General features: G+C 51.4%; 9 protein-coding genes across 9 annotated transcripts; 5 read left to right on the forward strand and 4 right to left on the reverse strand.

Moving 5' to 3' along the window:
- Positions 1–84: 84 nt before the first annotated feature.
- CC1G_00517 (salicylate hydroxylase) lies at positions 85–1,823 on the reverse strand (the record flags this gene model as incomplete). Its single annotated transcript, XM_001829286.1, has 10 exons — positions 85–312; positions 367–477; positions 526–756; positions 810–845; positions 906–1,230; positions 1,289–1,329; positions 1,384–1,517; positions 1,569–1,605; positions 1,657–1,708; positions 1,765–1,823. The coding sequence occupies 10 exons, from the start codon at positions 1,821–1,823 to the stop codon at positions 85–87; spliced, it is 1,254 nt and encodes a 417-aa protein (XP_001829338.1).
- A 1,368-nt stretch (positions 1,824–3,191) lies between these two features.
- On the forward strand, positions 3,192–3,975 carry CC1G_00518 (hypothetical protein; the record flags this gene model as incomplete). Its single annotated transcript, XM_001829287.1, has 3 exons — positions 3,192–3,372; positions 3,432–3,674; positions 3,728–3,975. The coding sequence occupies 3 exons, from the start codon at positions 3,192–3,194 to the stop codon at positions 3,973–3,975; spliced, it is 672 nt and encodes a 223-aa protein (XP_001829339.1).
- Positions 3,976–4,154: 179 nt separating this feature from the next.
- CC1G_00519 (acetyltransferase) lies at positions 4,155–4,963 on the forward strand (the record flags this gene model as incomplete). The annotated part of the gene is made up of 3 exons (XM_001829288.1): positions 4,155–4,341; positions 4,401–4,649; positions 4,704–4,963. The coding sequence occupies 3 exons, from the start codon at positions 4,155–4,157 to the stop codon at positions 4,961–4,963; spliced, it is 696 nt and encodes a 231-aa protein (XP_001829340.1).
- Positions 4,964–5,406: 443 nt separating this feature from the next.
- Positions 5,407–7,603, reverse strand: CC1G_00520 (hypothetical protein; the record flags this gene model as incomplete). The annotated part of the gene is made up of 6 exons (XM_001829289.2): positions 5,407–5,438; positions 5,497–5,613; positions 5,666–6,370; positions 6,518–6,622; positions 6,887–6,975; positions 7,377–7,603. 6 exons carry the CDS (start codon positions 7,601–7,603, stop codon positions 5,407–5,409), a joined length of 1,275 nt encoding a protein of 424 aa, XP_001829341.2.
- Positions 7,604–7,900: 297 nt separating this feature from the next.
- Positions 7,901–10,107, reverse strand: CC1G_00521 (alkylbase DNA N-glycosylase). Its single transcript, XM_001829290.2, has 4 exons — positions 9,851–10,107; positions 9,715–9,790; positions 9,514–9,664; positions 7,901–9,457 (listed from the first exon to the last, which is right to left on the reverse strand). Exons 1-4 carry the CDS (start codon positions 10,044–10,046, stop codon positions 7,919–7,921), a joined length of 1,962 nt encoding a protein of 653 aa, XP_001829342.1. The 5' UTR covers positions 10,047–10,107; the 3' UTR covers positions 7,901–7,918.
- Positions 10,108–10,289: 182 nt separating this feature from the next.
- CC1G_00522 (hypothetical protein) lies at positions 10,290–12,020 on the forward strand (the record flags this gene model as incomplete). The annotated part of the gene is made up of 6 exons (XM_001829291.2): positions 10,290–10,326; positions 10,381–10,421; positions 10,471–10,528; positions 10,581–10,907; positions 10,959–11,000; positions 11,056–12,020. The coding sequence occupies 6 exons, from the start codon at positions 10,290–10,292 to the stop codon at positions 12,018–12,020; spliced, it is 1,470 nt and encodes a 489-aa protein (XP_001829343.2).
- Positions 12,021–12,024: 4 nt separating this feature from the next.
- Positions 12,025–14,111, reverse strand: CC1G_00523 (cation diffusion facilitator 1; the record flags this gene model as incomplete). Its single annotated transcript, XM_001829292.2, has 11 exons — positions 12,025–12,222; positions 12,277–12,429; positions 12,482–12,490; positions 12,545–12,706; positions 12,880–13,049; positions 13,103–13,255; positions 13,330–13,506; positions 13,560–13,617; positions 13,669–13,746; positions 13,801–13,989; positions 14,046–14,111. 11 exons carry the CDS (start codon positions 14,109–14,111, stop codon positions 12,190–12,192), a joined length of 1,248 nt encoding a protein of 415 aa, XP_001829344.2. The 3' UTR covers positions 12,025–12,189.
- A 1,055-nt stretch (positions 14,112–15,166) lies between these two features.
- Positions 15,167–16,079, forward strand: CC1G_00524 (hypothetical protein; the record flags this gene model as incomplete). The annotated part of the gene is made up of 2 exons (XM_001829293.1): positions 15,167–15,356; positions 15,406–16,079. 2 exons carry the CDS (start codon positions 15,167–15,169, stop codon positions 16,077–16,079), a joined length of 864 nt encoding a protein of 287 aa, XP_001829345.1.
- Positions 16,080–16,358: 279 nt separating this feature from the next.
- CC1G_00525 (hypothetical protein) lies at positions 16,359–18,391 on the forward strand (the record flags this gene model as incomplete). Its single annotated transcript, XM_001829294.2, has 7 exons — positions 16,359–17,075; positions 17,125–17,248; positions 17,300–17,327; positions 17,383–17,389; positions 17,446–17,510; positions 17,567–18,172; positions 18,232–18,391. The coding sequence occupies 7 exons, from the start codon at positions 16,359–16,361 to the stop codon at positions 18,389–18,391; spliced, it is 1,707 nt and encodes a 568-aa protein (XP_001829346.2).
- Between the last annotated feature and the right edge of the window lie 209 nt (positions 18,392–18,600).

Raw genomic sequence — 18,600 nt, forward strand, 5'->3', positions numbered from 1 at the left:
CGAGTCAATTCGGTGGGTTCGGTATGGCAGTCTCCGGCTCGGCACAGATAATCGCATGGTATTCTCGGAGAAATGCGTCTGGAACTAAAGTTTTGAAGTTCGTTCGTAGAGTCTTGACAACTCTTTGGAAACAGCCTCCTCGATGTTGTAATGCCAAACTGGTTCCCACATCCCCTGCAGGTTGTGCTGCATATCTTTCTTGTTGTAACGGCCTGGCCCGTAGCTCTGGTAGATCTCGCCCATTCGACGCGAACGTTGCATCACCATATTCGCCCGTGGTGGTCGAAGGAAGTCATAGACGGCGAGTATTTTCTGTGGTCCACGTCAGCCGGGTTTATAACGGGCCCAATCATCCTGCATTTTTACCTGGAGATTCGTTCTATTGGTCTGCGGGTGGATCAAGAGACGATATAGAACATAAACGTCTTCGAACCCTTGCCCAACACCAGCGGATAAATGGGGCACCATGGCATGAGCCTATCGCACCTTTAGCACCCATGTGAACCCGACAAGAAACCGACTTACAGCATCGCCCACCAGTGCGACCCGGTCCTTCACGTAGTGCTCCAGCGGCGGGTGGACGACATGCATATGCCATTTGGTCGGGTTCTGGACGTGCTTGATCATAATCTTGATATCATCGCCCCAGTCGGCGAAGGTCTCTTCGAGTTCTTCACGAGTAATCGACTCCACCCATGGTCCATTCACCGGTGGAGATGGGATTCGAGACGTCACTTTGACAAGACCGACGTTCAACTGTCCAATGGCGGTGAGTTCCGCATCGCCTAGAAGGCCTGGCATTGACTCACCAATTCGTTTCCTCTAATTGGATAGGTAACGCAATGCTGTTTACGCCGAAAGTTTAAGCAACGCTGGAGAGGCCTAGATCGAGAAGGCAGACTGACCCTGTCCGAGCCGACCCACAGCAAAGGTCTCGTGAGATCCGTCTTCACCCCATCCTTCTTCAGTGCAGAGATGGAGACTAATGCACGGTAAGTAGCAGTATTGACGGAAGCGAGCTGTTTGTGCTCATGTTGTCCAGCGACATAGGATCGGATGGTGCTCTTGATTCCATCCGATCCAATGACAAGGTCGGCTTCCACTGCCGAACCGTCTTCAAACGAAACGACATGCTTTCCAGAAGGAAGCAGCGCGACTCCAATCGCACGCATATTAAAATGCGTGTATTGAGGGTCGATGGTGGGGATTAGCGCGTCTAAGAATACTGGCCTAGAAGATGAGAGCACCGTCAGGAGCCAACCAATTTCCCAGTTACGCTGCTTCTAACCTATAAATGGAGAGTCCAAGCTCGTCCGCCGACAAGGCATACTAAAAGTCAACTGGTAAGTGTCGATTGACATGACAAGGGAAGGGATTACTGACATCGTAGACGTGCTCGTGTTCCCCAGCGCCAGAAATGAACGTGTATGGTCGCATCGCCAACTTCGGAGGGTCAGCCTTGGAGAGGACATCGTTGAGGATACCCAGGCCCTGCAAGGCGTGGACGGCGTTCGGGCCTTCCTTTTGGTTAGAACCCCTTCCAGCTTGGAAGAAATCTAGAAACATACCAAGTCCGACACCGGCGCCGACCTCTTCGAATTTGGGCTATCCCAAAGGTCCGTCAGATGGGACATAGAACTGCACAGTGGTCCATACCGCTGCCTCATATAAGTGCGCCTTCAAGCCCGCGCGATGCAAAGCCACCGCACTAACACATGCTGTCAGTACCAGAGGACGTGCAATCGAAGGACACCGTCAACACACCAAGCAACCCCGCACATTCCTCCGCCAATGATCACAACTGACAAATCCTTGTTCGCCATGGGTTACCGTCAATGAAGTCCGTATGATAGAGTCGGAGAGCGAGCGACCAATGGCTGATGTTTGCGATGGTGGTTCTATGTACCACGCACGGAGCGCAAGGCCTTCGGTAGGTCGTAATCCGGTGCGTATATATGAGAAATCTACCACGTTCACGGCCCTTGTCTTTCCGGAGGATTCCATAGCAAGAACGACGGCAACAGCGGGGAGAATTGACACACTTGATGGCGAAGTACTTCTCCCTTCGTCGCCACCAAAACCCAATCCCAATACGAGATTTGGCAGAAGAGGCCAAAATGGTATATCCGAGATGAGAGGATGCTGTTGCACTAGCTTCGCAGGATACCCGTAGACATTTGGGTTTTGGAGATTTCAGGAATATAACCGGTTAGATCAACGTTTCATTTGTCCGAGGATTGAGGAGACTTGACTATTGGCGTCGCTAGAGATTCATTCCTCGATACTCAAGCGCTGGTACTTTCAGCCTTCCAGTGATGGGAACTGTTTGGCGACCTTTCGGTCAAATGACGGTTGAGGAAATCTGAAGGACGGATGCCATCTCTGGAGAGCTGGGCTTGACAGTACTGATTATGGGGAAACACCACTTAATAATGGTTAGACTAGAACAAGTCGTAATGGAATTTACAAATACCGACGAACACCGGAGCATACCACGTTTCGAAGAAGCACCCGTCAATCTTGCTATTCAGTAAGCGTGGCGATAAGTCCAGCTTGACCATGCACCGTTATTGGCCACGGTCACTCCGCAAGAACCACGGTTAAATGAGACGCCCACGAAGCATCCGCTCATCACCTCAGATCCTCTCCCCCAGACCCAGAATTCTTGAAAAAGGGAAATTAATGGCGGGCTAGAACACTCGACTGTCAACTCCGGTCCATTCTGACCAGGCGATATATCACAAACCCGGCAATGATGGATCGATTCGAGGTCGGCATGACTGTGACTGAGGCAATGGAGGAAGCCTTGAGATCTGAATGACAGTCATTCGTGACAGACGGCTATGGAATCGATGATAAACGCACGTAAAGTACTGGGTCATGGGGAAAGGGAATGGAGCCTAGATGAGGTCCGAGTCTTTCCACGTCGGGCCGCCCTGGATGGTGAGCTTGGATTGGATGATTTGTAGTTGTGCAATGACGCCGTATCGCACGGAGACGAGGTGAACGAAAGAACTAAGTATAGATTCTATAACTTACGCAGTTCCTGACTCGAATCCCTCCGTACCGCATGGACCTATGTATTCACGATCAACCCGGTTCCAATAGCCCAGCGTCGTTCGAGTCAGTCTACGAACTGATACAAAGTTGGGCCTGCCTGCAGCCAGCGCTTTAAGCAAAGCTTACCTGAAATGCCACGCCCGCCAATCGAACGACACCCCAAGACAGGCGAAGTAATTCTTCGGCTTCGCAAGCATCCCAACCTCATCTTGACACCGCCAAGGGAAACGGATGCTCCCAAGATCACGGAGTATGTTGGAGATGAGAGGATTTGGTCTAACCTTGTCAGCCCTCCGGTGCCATATCATATCGGTAAGGACGAAGACGGACTTGCACCAGTTGAGGAACTGATCTGTCTCTCGTCTGGGTAGGACATGCAAAGGATTGGCTGGCGCGATTGATCCCCGAACGAGGCGAGGTGCTCGCAGAGATAGAAAAGAACATGGATCCGCCACTAAGTGGTTGTCCCCTCCAGTTCATCCGCGAATTGAAAGATGATGGATCCGACGAGTTGATCGGAAGTATCGACCTAACCCCTTGGCCCGAAGGCAGGGATCCTCCCCTTGATGCCCTGAGGGAACCGGGAAGTACAGAAATAATTTGGACCATCGGTGGTGAGTTGGGCTATCTCAAAAACGCAGATACGAGGTCCTTACTGGAAAGGTAGACTGGCTTGCTCCAAGTCACCATGGACGAGGGATCATGACCGACGCAGTGCAGACCATCATCCTCGACTGGGGTGTTGCTCAAATGAACATCTCCAAGGTCATTGCCAGTGCCTTCATTGGCAACCCAGCCAGCGTGAGGGTCTTCGAGAAGTGCGGATTCAAGACATATTCAGTTGTCGAGAAAGCGTTGGAGGTGAGAGGTGAAATGAAGGGGATGCACACTCTCTTGTGGACTCGAGATAAGTAGGGTAGCAGTTGTGTCCGAGAAATATTTTCCAATGTCGATTACTTAGTTAGATTGGGAACAGCGTGCAGGGGATGTCCAGAGATCAACACCGTTTATCCGAACGGTCGGAATGTTCGCTCGAGTCATTTAACCCCCTGTGTTAGAAAGCTTAGATTAACCTTTCAACCTGTGACTTGCCAATGCTCACCTCTATGCCACCCATTGAGCGACACCCAATCACCGGCGAGATGATCCTCCGCCTGCGGAAGCATCCCAACCTTATCCTGACACCCCCAAGGGAAAGCGATGTACCAAAGTTGGCGGAGTACCTGAGCGACCCAAGAATATCCTCTTTTTTGGCAAGCCCACCAATACCATATCGTATTGGTTCGTCGCATCATTGGCTGAGTACCGAACTCCAGAAGCTAATGCTTGAATTCATTTAGAGCACGCACAAGCCTGGCTGGCGCGGGCGATTTCTGAGCGGGGCGCAGTTGTCGAGGAGATAGAGAGCAAAGGAAGCGGTCCATTCACCGGCTGTCCTTTCCAATTCATCCGACAGCTGAAAGGCGATGGATCCGACGAGATGATAGGAGCCATCCATTTGGTCCCGTGGCCCAAAGGCAGGGTGCCGGACGTTGATGACCTGAGGGAGTCAGGGAGCTCTGTCACTGAGGTCATCTGGACCATAGGCAGTTAGTCGTGTCAATTTTTCAAGTAGAAGAAACTACTCACAAATACTTTCCAAGATTGGCTCACACCAGCTCTCCATGGTCAAGGTATTATGACAAACGCTGTCGAGACTATTTTGCATGACTGGGGGGTTCCCTGGATGGACGTCCGGAAGGTCATCGTTGGCGCTTTCATAGAAAACCCGGCGAGTGTGAAGGTGTTCGAGAAAAATGGGTTCAAGACGTGGTCTATCGTGGAAAACGCGCTCGAGGTCAGGGGTGAGATGAAGGGGCTGCACACCCTCCTGTGGACTCGAAATGAACTCAGCTGCAGCTGACACTCATACCATCTCGGTCTTCTTGGGACGTATGCGAGATTTGGACAACATCAGACTAAAGAAGATTTTCAAGATATTGGTATACTGATGACAAGGTAGCCTAAGCTTATTACATGGTAGGGGGTCGAGAAATGGAAGGGAATAAACAACAGGTACTACGACTACAGCAATGATTAGAGCAAAACAATGGAATCAATGGAACCAACTCCGCCTGCAGAAAAGAAAAAGGGAAAAAGGGAAAAGAGCGGAGGGGAGTAGAAATCTATCAATGTTGCGAATGACGTCAACCATGGCCCGCCGCTCTGTCGACAAATTGAAGAGGGTCGATTCAAACGTACTGAAACAAAACGTATTGGTATATACAAGGGCGTAGCTGGTCGTTAAGATAGATTCTGGGCGTTACATTCGGAAATCAAGACTGTCCTGTCACCCTTTTTGGTGCATTAAATAAGTTGCAGATAGTTCGATGGCGCAACTGCGAAAATAGAAGTGAGTTGAGGAAAACAAGAGGAAGGGAACGACTCTAGACATACTTCCAACTGTTCCATCAGATTTCCGTGCCTGCCACCATTTGCCTTGCTTGTCCAGGATGTCGAGAATTTCGCCTTTGGCGAATGAGATTTCATTGGCATCTTCAGGGTTGGCAGAATCTGGGATCGATCACTTAGTTTGTGCGGCAGACAAGAAAAGGGGGTCACTCACAAGCATACAAGGCCTTGGCTTTATAGGGATAGGTGTCTGAAGCACCAGGAGCATCTTGAGGAGACGTCCCACCGGCTCCAACGCCTGCCATGAGCGGCGAACTGGGACCATTGTCGCCGCCATTAATAGATCCGCCGCTTGGAGCGTTGTGAATGCTCCCAGCTCCGGTATTCCCACTGATACTGTGTGCACCGCCGTCCCGCATACTCGGGAAGCTGTTCTGACTGCGCATTCCCGGACCTCCATTGCCATAACCCATCCCTCCCAATTTGGAATCGTACGGGTCCCCAGAGCTGATCCCACCGCCTGCATAACTGCCTGCATATCCGCCGTTGGTGGTCGGCATATTCATAACGGATTGCGTGCGCGTCCTTCGTCGACGATTTGGACCCGAGAGACCACCCGTTCCGAGTGAGTTGAAGACGTGCAGCGTGAGCGAATCCGCTTCCGCGGTGAAGTACAGGACCCAGAGGATGTTGACGATCGTGAGGATGAAGTAGCCCGCACCCATGGCGTTGCGAGCGGCTACTCCACTGTAGATGCCTTCATCGATTCCCTGGACGGTTAAAACGATAGCAATCCCGCCAAACACTGATATTGTTAGGCGGTTGAGGTCTATCGAGTCGGTTGCGAGAGTGTATAGCACCCCTAGAATGAGGGCCAGTTCCAAGAAAATAGCAAACCATAGTCTTCCGACACCTCCATCTATATACGGTGTTAGTTTCCTGGAAATGCAAAGGAAACTGGACACATACTTCTGGCTTCTACGAAGGCTTGGGAGATAAACGCGATGAACCAGCCAAGCTAGTAATGGTTGAACATAAAACTTTACAGATTTGAAGAGATACTTACAACTGCTAAAATTGATGTGAATAGAAACAGATAATGGGTTAGAATTGGAGTGAAATCGAGACTGCCGCTTCCTCTTGGGGGCATCCTGACGTCGGTTTGGGTTGGCTAGAGACAACCCGTGAAGACGGTGACCAACGCGACTGTGGCTCAGTTCCCACGGTAAGCCGTATGGTACGTTTCGTAGTCCAAACAGCTTTATTATTAACTTTCATCATCCTCTAGCTTCCATTCAAGTACATTAACGCTGCGACGTATTCCTCGAACCTCATAGTGGTCTTCCGACGTCCAAAGAAACTTGAACCCGTTCTTCAACAATGTTTTGACGCTGCCATGATTGCCCTGAAACGTGAACACCAACATTCGACGAACACCCATCCTTGGTATTGCCCAGTCGTGCAGCAGTGTATTGACCGCGTCGCTCATGATTCCCTGTCCATGAAATTTCGGCGAAAGGTAGACTGGATGCGCTCGTCAGCACAGATGCGACCCACAGTGATGCGACTCACATCCCAATGACCAAACGATATCAGGATCGCCGACGTCGAGGCTGGAATTGTCCTCTAGGTGTTCGAGTCTGTTCTCCCAATCGACTATAGACGGTCCTGCTGGACTGAGGAACTCCCCTTTCTCGCATCGGGTGATGAAGATACTGCCGATGAGAGTGTCTGTTCCGCTTGGAAGCACCAAACGGAGTGTATCAACTGGGCAAAATCCGACAGTTAGGAACTCCGGACCATCTTGAGCCGCTTGAAGGGTACAGAGCGTCTGATCAGAAGTTGCCTTCCTGGTCTTCAATTCTATCTCTGTCTCCTCTGCATCAAGTCAGATCCTATCCCACTATCCGCTAGAACTCACTTACCCAGTGTCACTGGCAAGCGGGGTATCTCTGACCATTCGAACACGAGCGGGTGATTCGTCATCGAGCACAACTCGCATGCATCGCTCATCCTTGGAGGAGTGATGATGACATTTTTGTGTTTCTTCAGGCGCAGAAACGGTTCCCCGTTTTGGAGGTGCATTTGCAGAGGATAGAATTGACCTGTCGCAGGCACCGACATCTGGTGAGTCCTTCTGGCATGACTCCATAACGATTAGGCTGACTGGCTATAAAGGTTCTTCGAAATGACTCGTGCGCTGTAGCTGAAGGCAAGCAGCCCATGCTGTCACCTTGATGTCTATCCCTCTGTTGACTCAACCGACTCTGTAAGCAGTGATACCGATCTTTCCTTGTTGGTACCGCCAGAGTTATTCATGCACAAATGCTCCCTGTGTGAATTATACTATTACACTCTTGCCAAGTTCTACTAAGGACACATTCACGACGCTGAGAGTACAACTTCAACCAGAACTGCGTGGGTGCAGTAACCGTCCTGCATAAAGTCTGCCCTCAAGCGCATGATATCACCGACGTCTTGCTCCAGAACCTCCACCTCCGAGCACCACCATCCTGGTACCTTTCTTCTTCTTCCCGCCTCCAGTATTGTTCATAGTCCGTTGTTCCAGTTCGTGCCACATCTCCTCAGCATCCCACTCTTCCTGCGTCATCTCCCTCCTTCTGGCTGGGGTACTCGACCGCCCGCCCGAGGAGTGAAGCGCCGATGCAAAACTTCTGTTTCCCCAAGCGCCCGTCGGAATAGGTGGGGCCGGTGAAGTCGACGCATTCGATTGGACTTCATGCGTTGAAGGTGAACCGTTCGGTAAAGGCGGAGAGTCATCCCAATTCTCAGAAATTGGGACGGAAGCGACCCGATTCGATGGCAGGAACCTTGCCAATGCTTCCCTCTCTCTCTCCTTCTCCCTTTCCTCAGCCCTGGCCTTGGCTCTGTCGTCCTTCCTCGCCTTCTCTTTCCTCCTCGTCGACCGCGTTCTCAGCGCTCCTTCAAAGTTCTTCAGCCCTTCCGCACCAACCACGCCCTCAAGGTCGGCTTCGACGAAGATGACGTCGGCGCTTTCAGGGAGATGCGCGAGGTACTTGCAGCGCTTGCGAAGGTCATCGTTGACGGTCCCTTCCGAATATGCCTCGACACGAACGGTGATCTCATCGGGGAAGGAGGAGTAACTGTGGTAGTGGGAGAGAAGGATCTTGATGTCTAGTGGGTGTAGGTAAATAGGCAGGCCGGATGCTGCTTGATAGTAGTAGTAGGTGGATGTGGACGGAGGAGGGGGATTGAGATTGCGCCGTTGACGAGGGGTACCACGGTTCTGATTAGGAGGTCGGGAATCAGGAATGGATGGTGTGCTGGAAGGCGTCGCAATTTGTGACGATCTAGACGCCAGGAGCTCGGTTGGAACTTCGTTAGAGCCATCGGTTTCAATGTTCGGTGCGCCCTGTTGAAGTCTAGTTCTACGCTCATCTAGTTCCGCCTTCTGCTGAATCTCCTTATGATCTCTCCGAGCTTTGTCAATCTGCTCTTGCAGCAGCGAAGACTCAAGAGCAGCCGCCTTCTCCATTTGTTGACGCACCCTTTCCTCGGCTGCGGTGAGGAAGCAGACACTTAGATCATCCTTCATGGCGGACATGATTCGGCGTTCTTCGGCCAAATGTTCGAGTTCCTTGCTGAGATCGCCTACCAGGTACTCTGGGGTGGCAAGCATGAACTTTGCAAAGCTGAAGACGTCGGGTAGAAAGTGGAATGGAGCTTTGTGTGGAGGTAGTAGGTCTGAGGGCCAAGTCTGTGATCGAGGCAGGGCGAGGGTCGTAATCTGGGGTCTCTGTATTAAGCGCATTCGTAACAGATTTCCCGCCCGAGGGGTGATTTCGAAGATAGGATCCTCATTGAATGAGGAAGACCCCTCCGATGAAGTGGCGTCAATGGGTCCCTCATACCACTTGACGCACTTCAGTTGGCGCTCGTTGACCGAATCGAAACAGATGGGGCAGCGTGCCCATTTGTTATCGGAAGTGCTGAGGTAGTGGAGAATGCAAGGTAAACAGAATACCTGAACGAAATGTGATTAGCGCTCCTATCTGACATGTCCGATGATATCATACGCACATGTCCGCACTTTGTCATTCGAGGCGCCGTTGGTGGCGAAAGGCATATCGGACAGGTCGAAAGCCCTGTGACATCGGAATAGCTGGTGTCCCCGGCGAGCCTAGAAGCGCGAGGGACGATAATTTGCAGGATATCTTGCCATTGGAAGTAACTGGGCGAAGACAGTTACTATACATCGTTCACGACGAGGGCAAGACGTACATGTCAGGATCCGCAAAATGAACGGTGTAGTCTCCGTTCGGGTTCATAACGAAGCGATATTGAGCGTTGACAAAGCCTGCGAGTGCAGTGAGACCCAGCAATCTCGGTATCTCCACAAGCCTGAGATCGTACTTACGCTCCTTGTTCCATACCCCATGAACGTTGCCGGTCTTCCTGCTCCTCCTCGGTATGCTATTCAGCGGCCTGGTCTGCCTCGGAGGAAGAGTGAAGTTGAGAAGATGGTTGAGGTTTATCGTCTGGTTCGACGCCATCTTGTTCATTCGCTTCGGCTGGGAGTTTGGCTGCTGGTCAGACGCTGCGTTGCTCGTCATTGGAGAACCGAATGGTCGACGGCGGCAACGACGATGTGCCTTCAGTTGTTGTCGGTTAACCTATTGAGTAGAGAAGAAGAATATGAAAAGAAAAGACGGGGGGACTCCCTGCCAGTGGAAAGACAACCACGGCAGGATGAAGCCTCTGAAGACAGTGAAATCACCGAGTGACTCAAATGAGCTCAGGCACGTGCGCGGAACCGCGCTCCTCATCGCTGTCGTGAACGTTGGCCCACAACAGCCATGGCGAAGAAATCAGCAAACCCAGCAGATGCTTACCGTACGTATTGATATTCAGCATTATCGAGTCTCTGAATCGATTATTATCCTTTAGGGAAGGCACAACGGAAAAAAGAACTGAAAAAGGCAGGACGAGTTACACCGCGTTGGAATTTCCTATAGCTCATACTCGTCAATGCAGTAGAACAAGGCCGAGCGTGCAAAGGCACGAGACTTTGCGCTTGTAAAGAAGGATACCACGGGTAAGTCGCTGTCTTTCACGCAGAAGGAACCAGCCTAACGATACGCGTCCAGAACTCGAGGAAGAGATCGAGAAACTCGAACAGGAAGCTTCGTCGGGCGGTAAACCAGATCCTCGACTCGCAGAACTCAAAGCCGAGCTCGAAAAGATTAACAAGAAGAAGGCTGAATATGTCGAGGAACATCCTGAAGCCCGTAAGCTCGTGTACCGTCAACGCAAACGAGATACTGGAAATGAAGCCGAGGCAAAGCCGTTACCTGCGAAGAGGAACATGTTCAACAAGAAAGGACTACCTCGACATCCAGAAAGAAGTATCTATTATGACCCGATAATGAATCCCTTCGGTGTGCCTCCACCGGGAATGCCTTACATGGAGCGACGTACGCGACTTTCTTGATTTCCAGGCTTTTGCGTAAACTAATGTTCTATAGCGCTGCGTCCGGATGAGGTTGATAGCGATGCTGAAATGGACGGTAGGAGCGCCCTATCCTCTCTCTAGACTACCATTCTTACGACTTCCTCTTATAGACGATGATGATATCCCTCTGCCCCCTGGTCTCCCGCCCGGCTCAGAGGAAGTAGGAAGTGACGAAGACATCCCATTACCTGAAGGTCCTCCGCCTGGGAGACAAATACCACAGCCGCCGCTACCGCCTTTGCCTCCTGGCATCCCTCCTCCACCAGGTATGGCAGGTGCCCCAAACTTCCCTACCCCTCCACCCCCGCCTGGTTTCCCTTCCTCATTCCCGACCGGAGCTCCCCCACCCCCACCAGGAATGCCCGTCGCTGGAGCTCCCGGCGTGCCCCCGCCACCTCCAGGAATGCCAGTTGCAGGAGCTCCCGGTATCCCGCCACCTCCTCCGGGAATGCCTTTCGCAGGTGCGCCTGGCGTCCCACCACCACCTCCTGGCCCTCCGCCGATGGGCATGCCTCCCTTCCAACCACAAGGCTGGCCCGTGGGTGTTCCACCACCACCTCCTGGGATGCCTTCCTTCCCTCCAAATATGGGTCAACTTCCACCGCCCCCACCGGGCTTCTTCCCTCGCAAAGCTCAGTCCGCTTCCTCCATGCAAGACCCGCTCTCGAGTGTCCCGCATCAAACCTTCCAAGCCCACCGCGCAAGCCAACTTGCACCTCCTCACCCTTCTTTACCTGCCAAACCAAGTCCAGTCGCGACGACGATCTCGGCACCAGCAACAACGTCAGCGACCGCGACAGTGGAAGCTGCTCCCCAGCTACGGGATTTCAAGAAGGAAGCTACAGCGTTTGTGCCTTCTTCGTTGAAACGCAAAAAGGGTGCAGGAGGCGGTGGTGCGGGCTCTGGTATCAATACAGCACCGTCGGTGGGCGAGCAAGCTGGAAAGGACATTGGGCCTGCTAAACCCGATCTTGTTGGGACACTGAAGAATCAATTCCCGGCGCCTAAACCAGACGACAAGCCCAAGGACGATTATGCCAAGTTTATGGAGGAGATGGGTGATATCCTGCAGTAAACGGTTACCTTTTGACACACTCCATTCCCTTTATACTACTACTTTACATATCGTCGTCCTATTTGAACCTTGCCAGCCAATGATATCACTGCGGGGTCATTATTCACACCCGGGTCTGCGAAAATCGAATAAAACAAAAAGATAAAGCAAACTGGAAATATAAGATCTTTCAGATAGGTTGTTTCATGATTTTACGATGTTCCTGAACATTACTGTTAGTCTCGAACTGGAACTGTATGTCTTGCTGGCGACTCACTGGCGTGTGACTAGTTTCATGGTCGACATGAACGAAAGCCCGTTCGACGTCGGGCAAAGTTTCAATCTTGTCTTGCAATTGTTGGCTCAAATCGTGTGCTTTCCATAGAGGCGTCTCAGCATCCATCACAATGTCAATTTCGACAAAATAGCTCTGTGACTTGATGAGACTCGGAACTTTGGCCTAGATGCACAATTAAACTTACGGGTCCACTCTACGAAAAAGAAGGGGTTAATCTCCATCCTTCGAGAAACAAGACCGAACGTACATGATATGCTCGTACAGTGTCGATTTGTTTGATGTCGTCACTGAACGTTGCGGCTTGGTAAATAAGGTATTGAATAAACTCATGTGGTGCAGATTTTCCGGCCAAGAGCTCAAATTGGAACCAGATAGTTCGAAGCCATGAGAAAATGATCCCGAGACCAATCTACGAGTCACCTGTCAGAAAGGGTGCAGGCAAGGGTAGAACGGGGCGAAACTTGCAATTAGGGCTCCAATAGGATCGAGGTCTAGTATAACAAGGTCGTCAGAGCAAGGACTGAATACACCGCACAGACTTACACCATCGCAGTTTACTACCGCCAGTAGACATCAGAATACCTTGAAACCGGGACGTAGATGAGCAGAGACTTTCCCGGGGACGGGGAGTCGGGGAAACCCACCGAAGGTATTGACGAAGAGGTCATTTCGGTGGTCTTCCCATAGCACTTGCACCTGGCTAGACTGCTTGCGGATCGAAAAACTGAAGACAAACAAAGCCAGTTTCACAGCTGCAGGTGTGGTTTAACAACGTGGAGTCGAGTAAAGGCGCAAATTAACTTACCCAGGGCAACAGAGACTGCAATGATAGAGGGTAGATGGAATTCCCTCAAATCGTCACCCTCTTTCAGAATCAAGGTCCGGATAGACTCGATGATGACGACTAAGTTGACCGTGGCCATGCTGTTTTCTGAATTGGAGCATGCGCCTCTATAACCTGGAGACCACTCACAGAAATCCTAAGAGTATACTATCAGGTGGAATCTGGTACCATAACAGAAGGTTTCTTACCATAGATCACATTGCCTATGGTCTCGAGACGAGCACCGCCTACCGGCCATTTGCTGAAGTCGAGTCTTCTCGCCTTCCTATGAAGCCACCACAGGAGGACGTTGCTCCCAATATCGAAAACAGAGTCGATTGCAGTGGCCACAAGAGAAAGAGACCCGGAAGAAATTGCGGCATACACTGGAGAAGCCCCTCTGTGAAAGGTTCGGCCGAAAGGTGCGGTGAGGACATACGTTGCAGAACACAGAGGAAAAGGTTTGAGTACAAGCTCCCGTAGACCGCGATTTTGACCTTCAAAGAGTCATTAGGCCCTGAACCGTGGGGTGAAGGAACAGGACTTACAGCTAAACGCGACGACTCTTCCTCCACCTGGGCATCTTCAGTGTGTTGCTCCATTGGTTTGAGGAGCGAGTGGATTAACTAGACCGTGCCAGTGAGCACTAGGGACCGACCAAAATGGTAAACCAGTTGCACCTCGTTTTGACGGGAGTGGAATTTGGCAACATGCTTGCCCTGTTTGCGGTTCCGTAGCCCGGATAGGGTTTCCTCGGATACCAGTTTGTCCCTGAACTGATATGGGTCATGGGGGATGATACTCGTTCCAGAGGACGTGGTTGAGCTCCTCTCGAGGTCATTAGAAGCGTCTAATATGGGTTCAGAGGACTAGAAAACCCTTATCAGATAACGATTAACCTTTCATTAATGAAAGCCTAACTTACAACTGATGCAACGATTCCATTTCTTCCTTCCGTTCCCTGACCACCTTTACCATTTCCAAGTGTCATTGTAAGGCAAACTCGTTCTGCAAAAGAGGTTTCGAGGTACTGGGACCCAAAACAATGGATAGCGCGCGCTGGAAGAGGAAATCAGCGACGGTACCGATCCTCTGGGTTGTGTGGATGCAATTCCAATCCTTTGGTTCGCTGATCATCCCAGGGTAAACTTGGTCAATTTGAAGATTGAACTTCCACAATTGGGTAGACTAACCGTCAAGGATGCACAGGAAACCGAGCCACAGGGCTTCTGGACGACTCAATTGCGAAAGGTAGGACGTGGTCGATGACCCGTGGGGATCCGACGCAATGGGTGATGGTGGACATTCAAGCTCCGACTTTATGCATGCCGGCTTTCTCCGACTGTAGGGTGCCAACTCGACGCGCGCTTGAACTTGCTGCAGGCCGACAACGAACGAGCCTCTGCCTCGAAGGTCGACGACAGAGACCAGATGTCCATCGAAAATGATGACGAACTAAGACAATTGATTTTTATCCTTGTCCTTTTTGCTGTATTACTGTGAGTGTAGACCCTGGCTAAACGCGTTATCTCGACACTGATTGGCATAATATAACAGGACTGCTGCGCTCCTATGGTGCCTGTTGTCCTCCTGCTTAGGGGTCTCTATAACTCGCATCTTCTCTAGTTGGTGGGAGGCAATGACCCTGAGCTCCAGCTCGTCGAGACACTATACGAGGGGAAGGAGAGGGTTTCGCGACGATGGCGAACTATGGGAAATGGAGTACCGAGGTCGAGTTGGTTAGATATCTTTGGCGCGTCCATACTTCGTCCCGAGGCCCACTGTGACTTCGACGCGACGCGACTGACTCCAATCTTGCTCCACCCTATTTCGCAATTGCAACGCGCGACCTGACTCACAAGTGGTTCACAAACACGACTGCAACCAAATCTCTCCTATGGTTGTCTGGCCATCTATATATTCACGGCCTGAACCCTGTCTCGGGTTTAGCTTCTTGTCCAGTCCAACAACCTACCCGTCAATACCCACCCACTAAAAGCCAGGTCGCTTTCAGTGCTCTGTATTATTTCTGAACTTCTATCGTCTATGAAGATCCCCACAAGCTCCTCCATTCTTCTGGCAACCCTTGCCATCTCCTCTTCATCGACATCTCTTGCAGCACCCGCTCCCGTTGGTGAGAGCGGCTTAGTTTCTTCTCAAAGCACCAAGGATGCTCGCGACGCATACCATGGGGACGAGGGAGGAGCAGATGGCTCCATGCTGGCGCGCAGTGAAGGTACGATTCCTTTTCTTGTGTGCGTTGCCTTTCGTTGAACATACGATAGGAGACAACAACCTAGAAGCCCGAGGCAATGGCATGGTCAGCGACATCCTCGCGGGTCTACCCATCGTTGGACCCATTGCCAAGGCACTGTTGGTCAAGGACTGCCCTCCTCCCGGTACAGCCTCTGCCGAATCCGTCTCTGAGGAAGACCTCGCGAATCTACAAAACGCCGTCGACACCGTCAACGGTGCCCTTTCAGGGATTCTTCCCATTTCACCGCCCGTCCCAGTTCCCTCCGATGCCTTGGGAGGGCTTGTCTCCATGATCCCTGCTCCCGCTCCCATGAAGAGTGCTATTGCTGGCCTTTCGGACGACGGAGGAGAACCCGATTCCTCGAACCAACCCTCTGAAGCCGCCTCTAGCGACGTCGTTGGCCCCACTCCCACAGGAGATGTCGGTGCAGCACAGGCGACTGAACCTTCAGGAACCGGCTCGTCCTTCTTGATTTCCCCCACCACTACCATCGCCGCTGAAGGAGCAGACGAAACCCAATCGCCTTCGGAGTCGACCTTTTTGTCAAGCAGCGACGCTGCAAACGTGGCTGAAGCTACCCCGACATCTCCTGGTGTTCCGGCTGGCCCACCGAACACTCCTGCGATGCCCGAAACAACAAGTGACCCAAATGATGATTCAGACGATGTAGACCCCAGCGAGGAAGATCCCGAGGCCAAGTGAGGACTGAACGTTTTGTAACATGTATTAAGCTGGCTTGTACCGTTACTGGAAGGATACGTAGTACATGGCTCAAGAAATAATGTCCGTATTGCTGATAATTGAAATGCAACTTTGAAAAATCACAACTCGATGATCACGGCGGCATGATGAACATGAAATCTGGATGTCGTCTGGATCACACAGTTCTCCTCGCCATCAAAGGCACACAGCGATGCCATGGCATCCACCACTAAGGATTGGACTTTTTTTTAGTCTTAACCACTACCCCTTACAGCCTGTATGCCCCGGCCGTCGCCTTTAAACTTCAGTTCTGCACGATACAATGGCGACAATGAATACAATTCGCTGACGCCGCGCACGCCGCACTCGAGGACAGCCCGGGCGGAAGGGGGGTTTGCCAAGCTCGACATATCTGACGCGAACGACGACTTCGACGATTCTCAGGTCGCCTACGCTCAACACCAATCAGCACCGCTGTTGCATTCATCGACGAGCCCACGGTTCTCAGCCGGGATCCACCATGACGGCCCTAGGTCCAGCAAGACGGAGAAAAGCTCGCAAAGAGAGCCGTTTACACCGCTACAACGCGTTCTGCTCGTTTTCGGCGTCTTCGTTGGAGGAATAATACTGTTCATGCTTGTCCTTTCATGGACCAATTCAGCAGCGCTTCACAGGTACATTGGACTGGATCCCAATGCATTTGTGGATCTGCGGCCAGGAGCAAGACTCTCCGACTCATACAATGCACGCGACCTACCTACACCAAACGATTTCTTGGAGCAATGCAATAAGCTTCATTCAGGCTTCGTCTCGCATGGCGCATATTGGGACACTATGGGCCATGGTGGTCATGACATGAACGAGTCGACCATGCACCATTCCGAACCAGCACCCGAAGGAACCTGCTCCAGTTCCATAACATATATGTTGGACGGAAGAGTGGGACTCGCAGCGGATCTCGCTCTCATGGCGCAGGCAGCGGCGTTGGCACGAGAGGTGAGTTCCTTCTTACCGTGACTGTGCAATAACCAACTGAAATTGGCAGCGTAACCGGACGTTCTTCGTGGACGACACCTACTGGAATAGGGGGAAATGGATTGATCACTTTCAGGACGTTCGTGTAGGTCAACCGGGTCCTGAGCCTGGCTGCAAGCGACCCCCAGCAAAGGGTAGGCCACCAGCATCTTTGGAATGGACGTGACTCTGACCAGTGTTCTCAGAACTTGTTGCATGTCCACGAACATCGAAGTAAGCTACACTTCTGGGCTTTTGACATTCCATCACTGAATTGGATGTATTATAGACATTGGGTAAAGTTACTCAACTCAGACCAGCTGTATTTTAAGGCTGACTTCTTGGCTGAAAGATCATCAACTCCAGGACAGCAAAATTCCACTTTGGCCACGATTACAAGGACCACTATGAAAATGCGTCAGTGGAGACCCTTCGAAGTGACTTCCTCTCGACCTGACGAATTCTTGCCACAGCTTCGGTCACGATCTGAACCGTCAGAAGCCCATTTTCGATTTCGCTCACGAATCCTTCTCGAGGACGATCCGACCGAATGCCAAAATGCGGAAACTTATTAATCTAGCAAAGCAAGAATTGGTCCAAGTGTCTGCACCCCACAGCGACCCACCGATTCGCGACTCTCATACACCTAGGGATAACATCTACCTTGCAGTCCATGTCCGACGCGGCGACAGGTATCCTACTGGGTTCCAATACCACCGAAATCCTATCCCTATTAAGGTCTTCGCAGACGCTATACCAGAGACTTGGGATAGGCTTCACAAGCACGACGATGTGCCCGACCAGCCTCTCGTGTATATCGCGTCGGACTCTCCAGATGCAGTCAACGAATTAGCACTTTCATACTCTGGACCTTCCTTCACCCTTGAGAGAAGCACTCATGCGGAACTCAAGAGCATCGCCAGCGATTATGCCTATCGCCAGAAGGAATTCGATACCCTGCCAGCGGAGAAGCGCATTTCGCTGACCAAGGGAGCCATTGTGGATTTGGCTCTGATCACTGGACTTTGGAGGGGAGAGCGCGACCAGGTTCGGCTAGATGCTACGATTTGTGCAGTAAGGTGCGTGCTTGCCATCTTCGAACATTGCGCTCGACGTGTCGCTGACTGCTCACCTTTAGCTCAAACTTCTGTCGGTTAGCGGCCGTTGGGCTGGGCTGGGAGAGTGCCTTTGGGAAAGTCAATGACCTTGGCGACATCGACAACGTCAATAAGCATTGGGTTGATATCGATGCGAAGGGTGCAATAATTCCTGTATGGGAGCCATACGAGTTGTTCTAGGAGGCTGGATTGCTAGTATACTAATATGTTGACCTTCCAAGGCAGCCAGCTTTTAAGACGTGAAAGCGTTAATTGCGAATGGTAAGTAATGCAATGATATGAACTATGACTACAACCGAAATGCGTGGATATAACTACAATAGGTGGCAACCACTAAGTCTAATCCGACTTGCCCAAATGAGTAGATGAAAGTAATAGATGAGGGAATA

This window comes from Coprinopsis cinerea (genome assembly GCF_000182895.1).
Source record: "Coprinopsis cinerea okayama7#130 chromosome 1 map unlocalized cont3.1, whole genome shotgun sequence".
Lineage (NCBI taxonomy): Eukaryota > Fungi > Basidiomycota > Agaricomycetes > Agaricales > Psathyrellaceae > Coprinopsis > Coprinopsis cinerea.

What these genes read in the sequence shown, in the direction of transcription:
- CC1G_00521 (XM_001829290.2), bottom strand. Translation starts at nt 10,046, where the DNA reads ATGACGAGCAACGCAGCGTCTGACCAGCAGCCAAACTCCCAGCCGAAG. An exon ending in CATTTTGCGGATCCTGACAT is followed by an intron (nt 9,665 to 9,714) that starts GTACGTCTTGCC and finishes GTCTTCGCCCAG; the next exon opens with TTACTTCCAATGGCAAGATA. An exon ending in GAATGACAAAGTGCGGACAT is followed by an intron (nt 9,458 to 9,513) that starts GTGCGTATGATA and finishes CATTTCGTTCAG; the next exon opens with GTATTCTGTTTACCTTGCAT.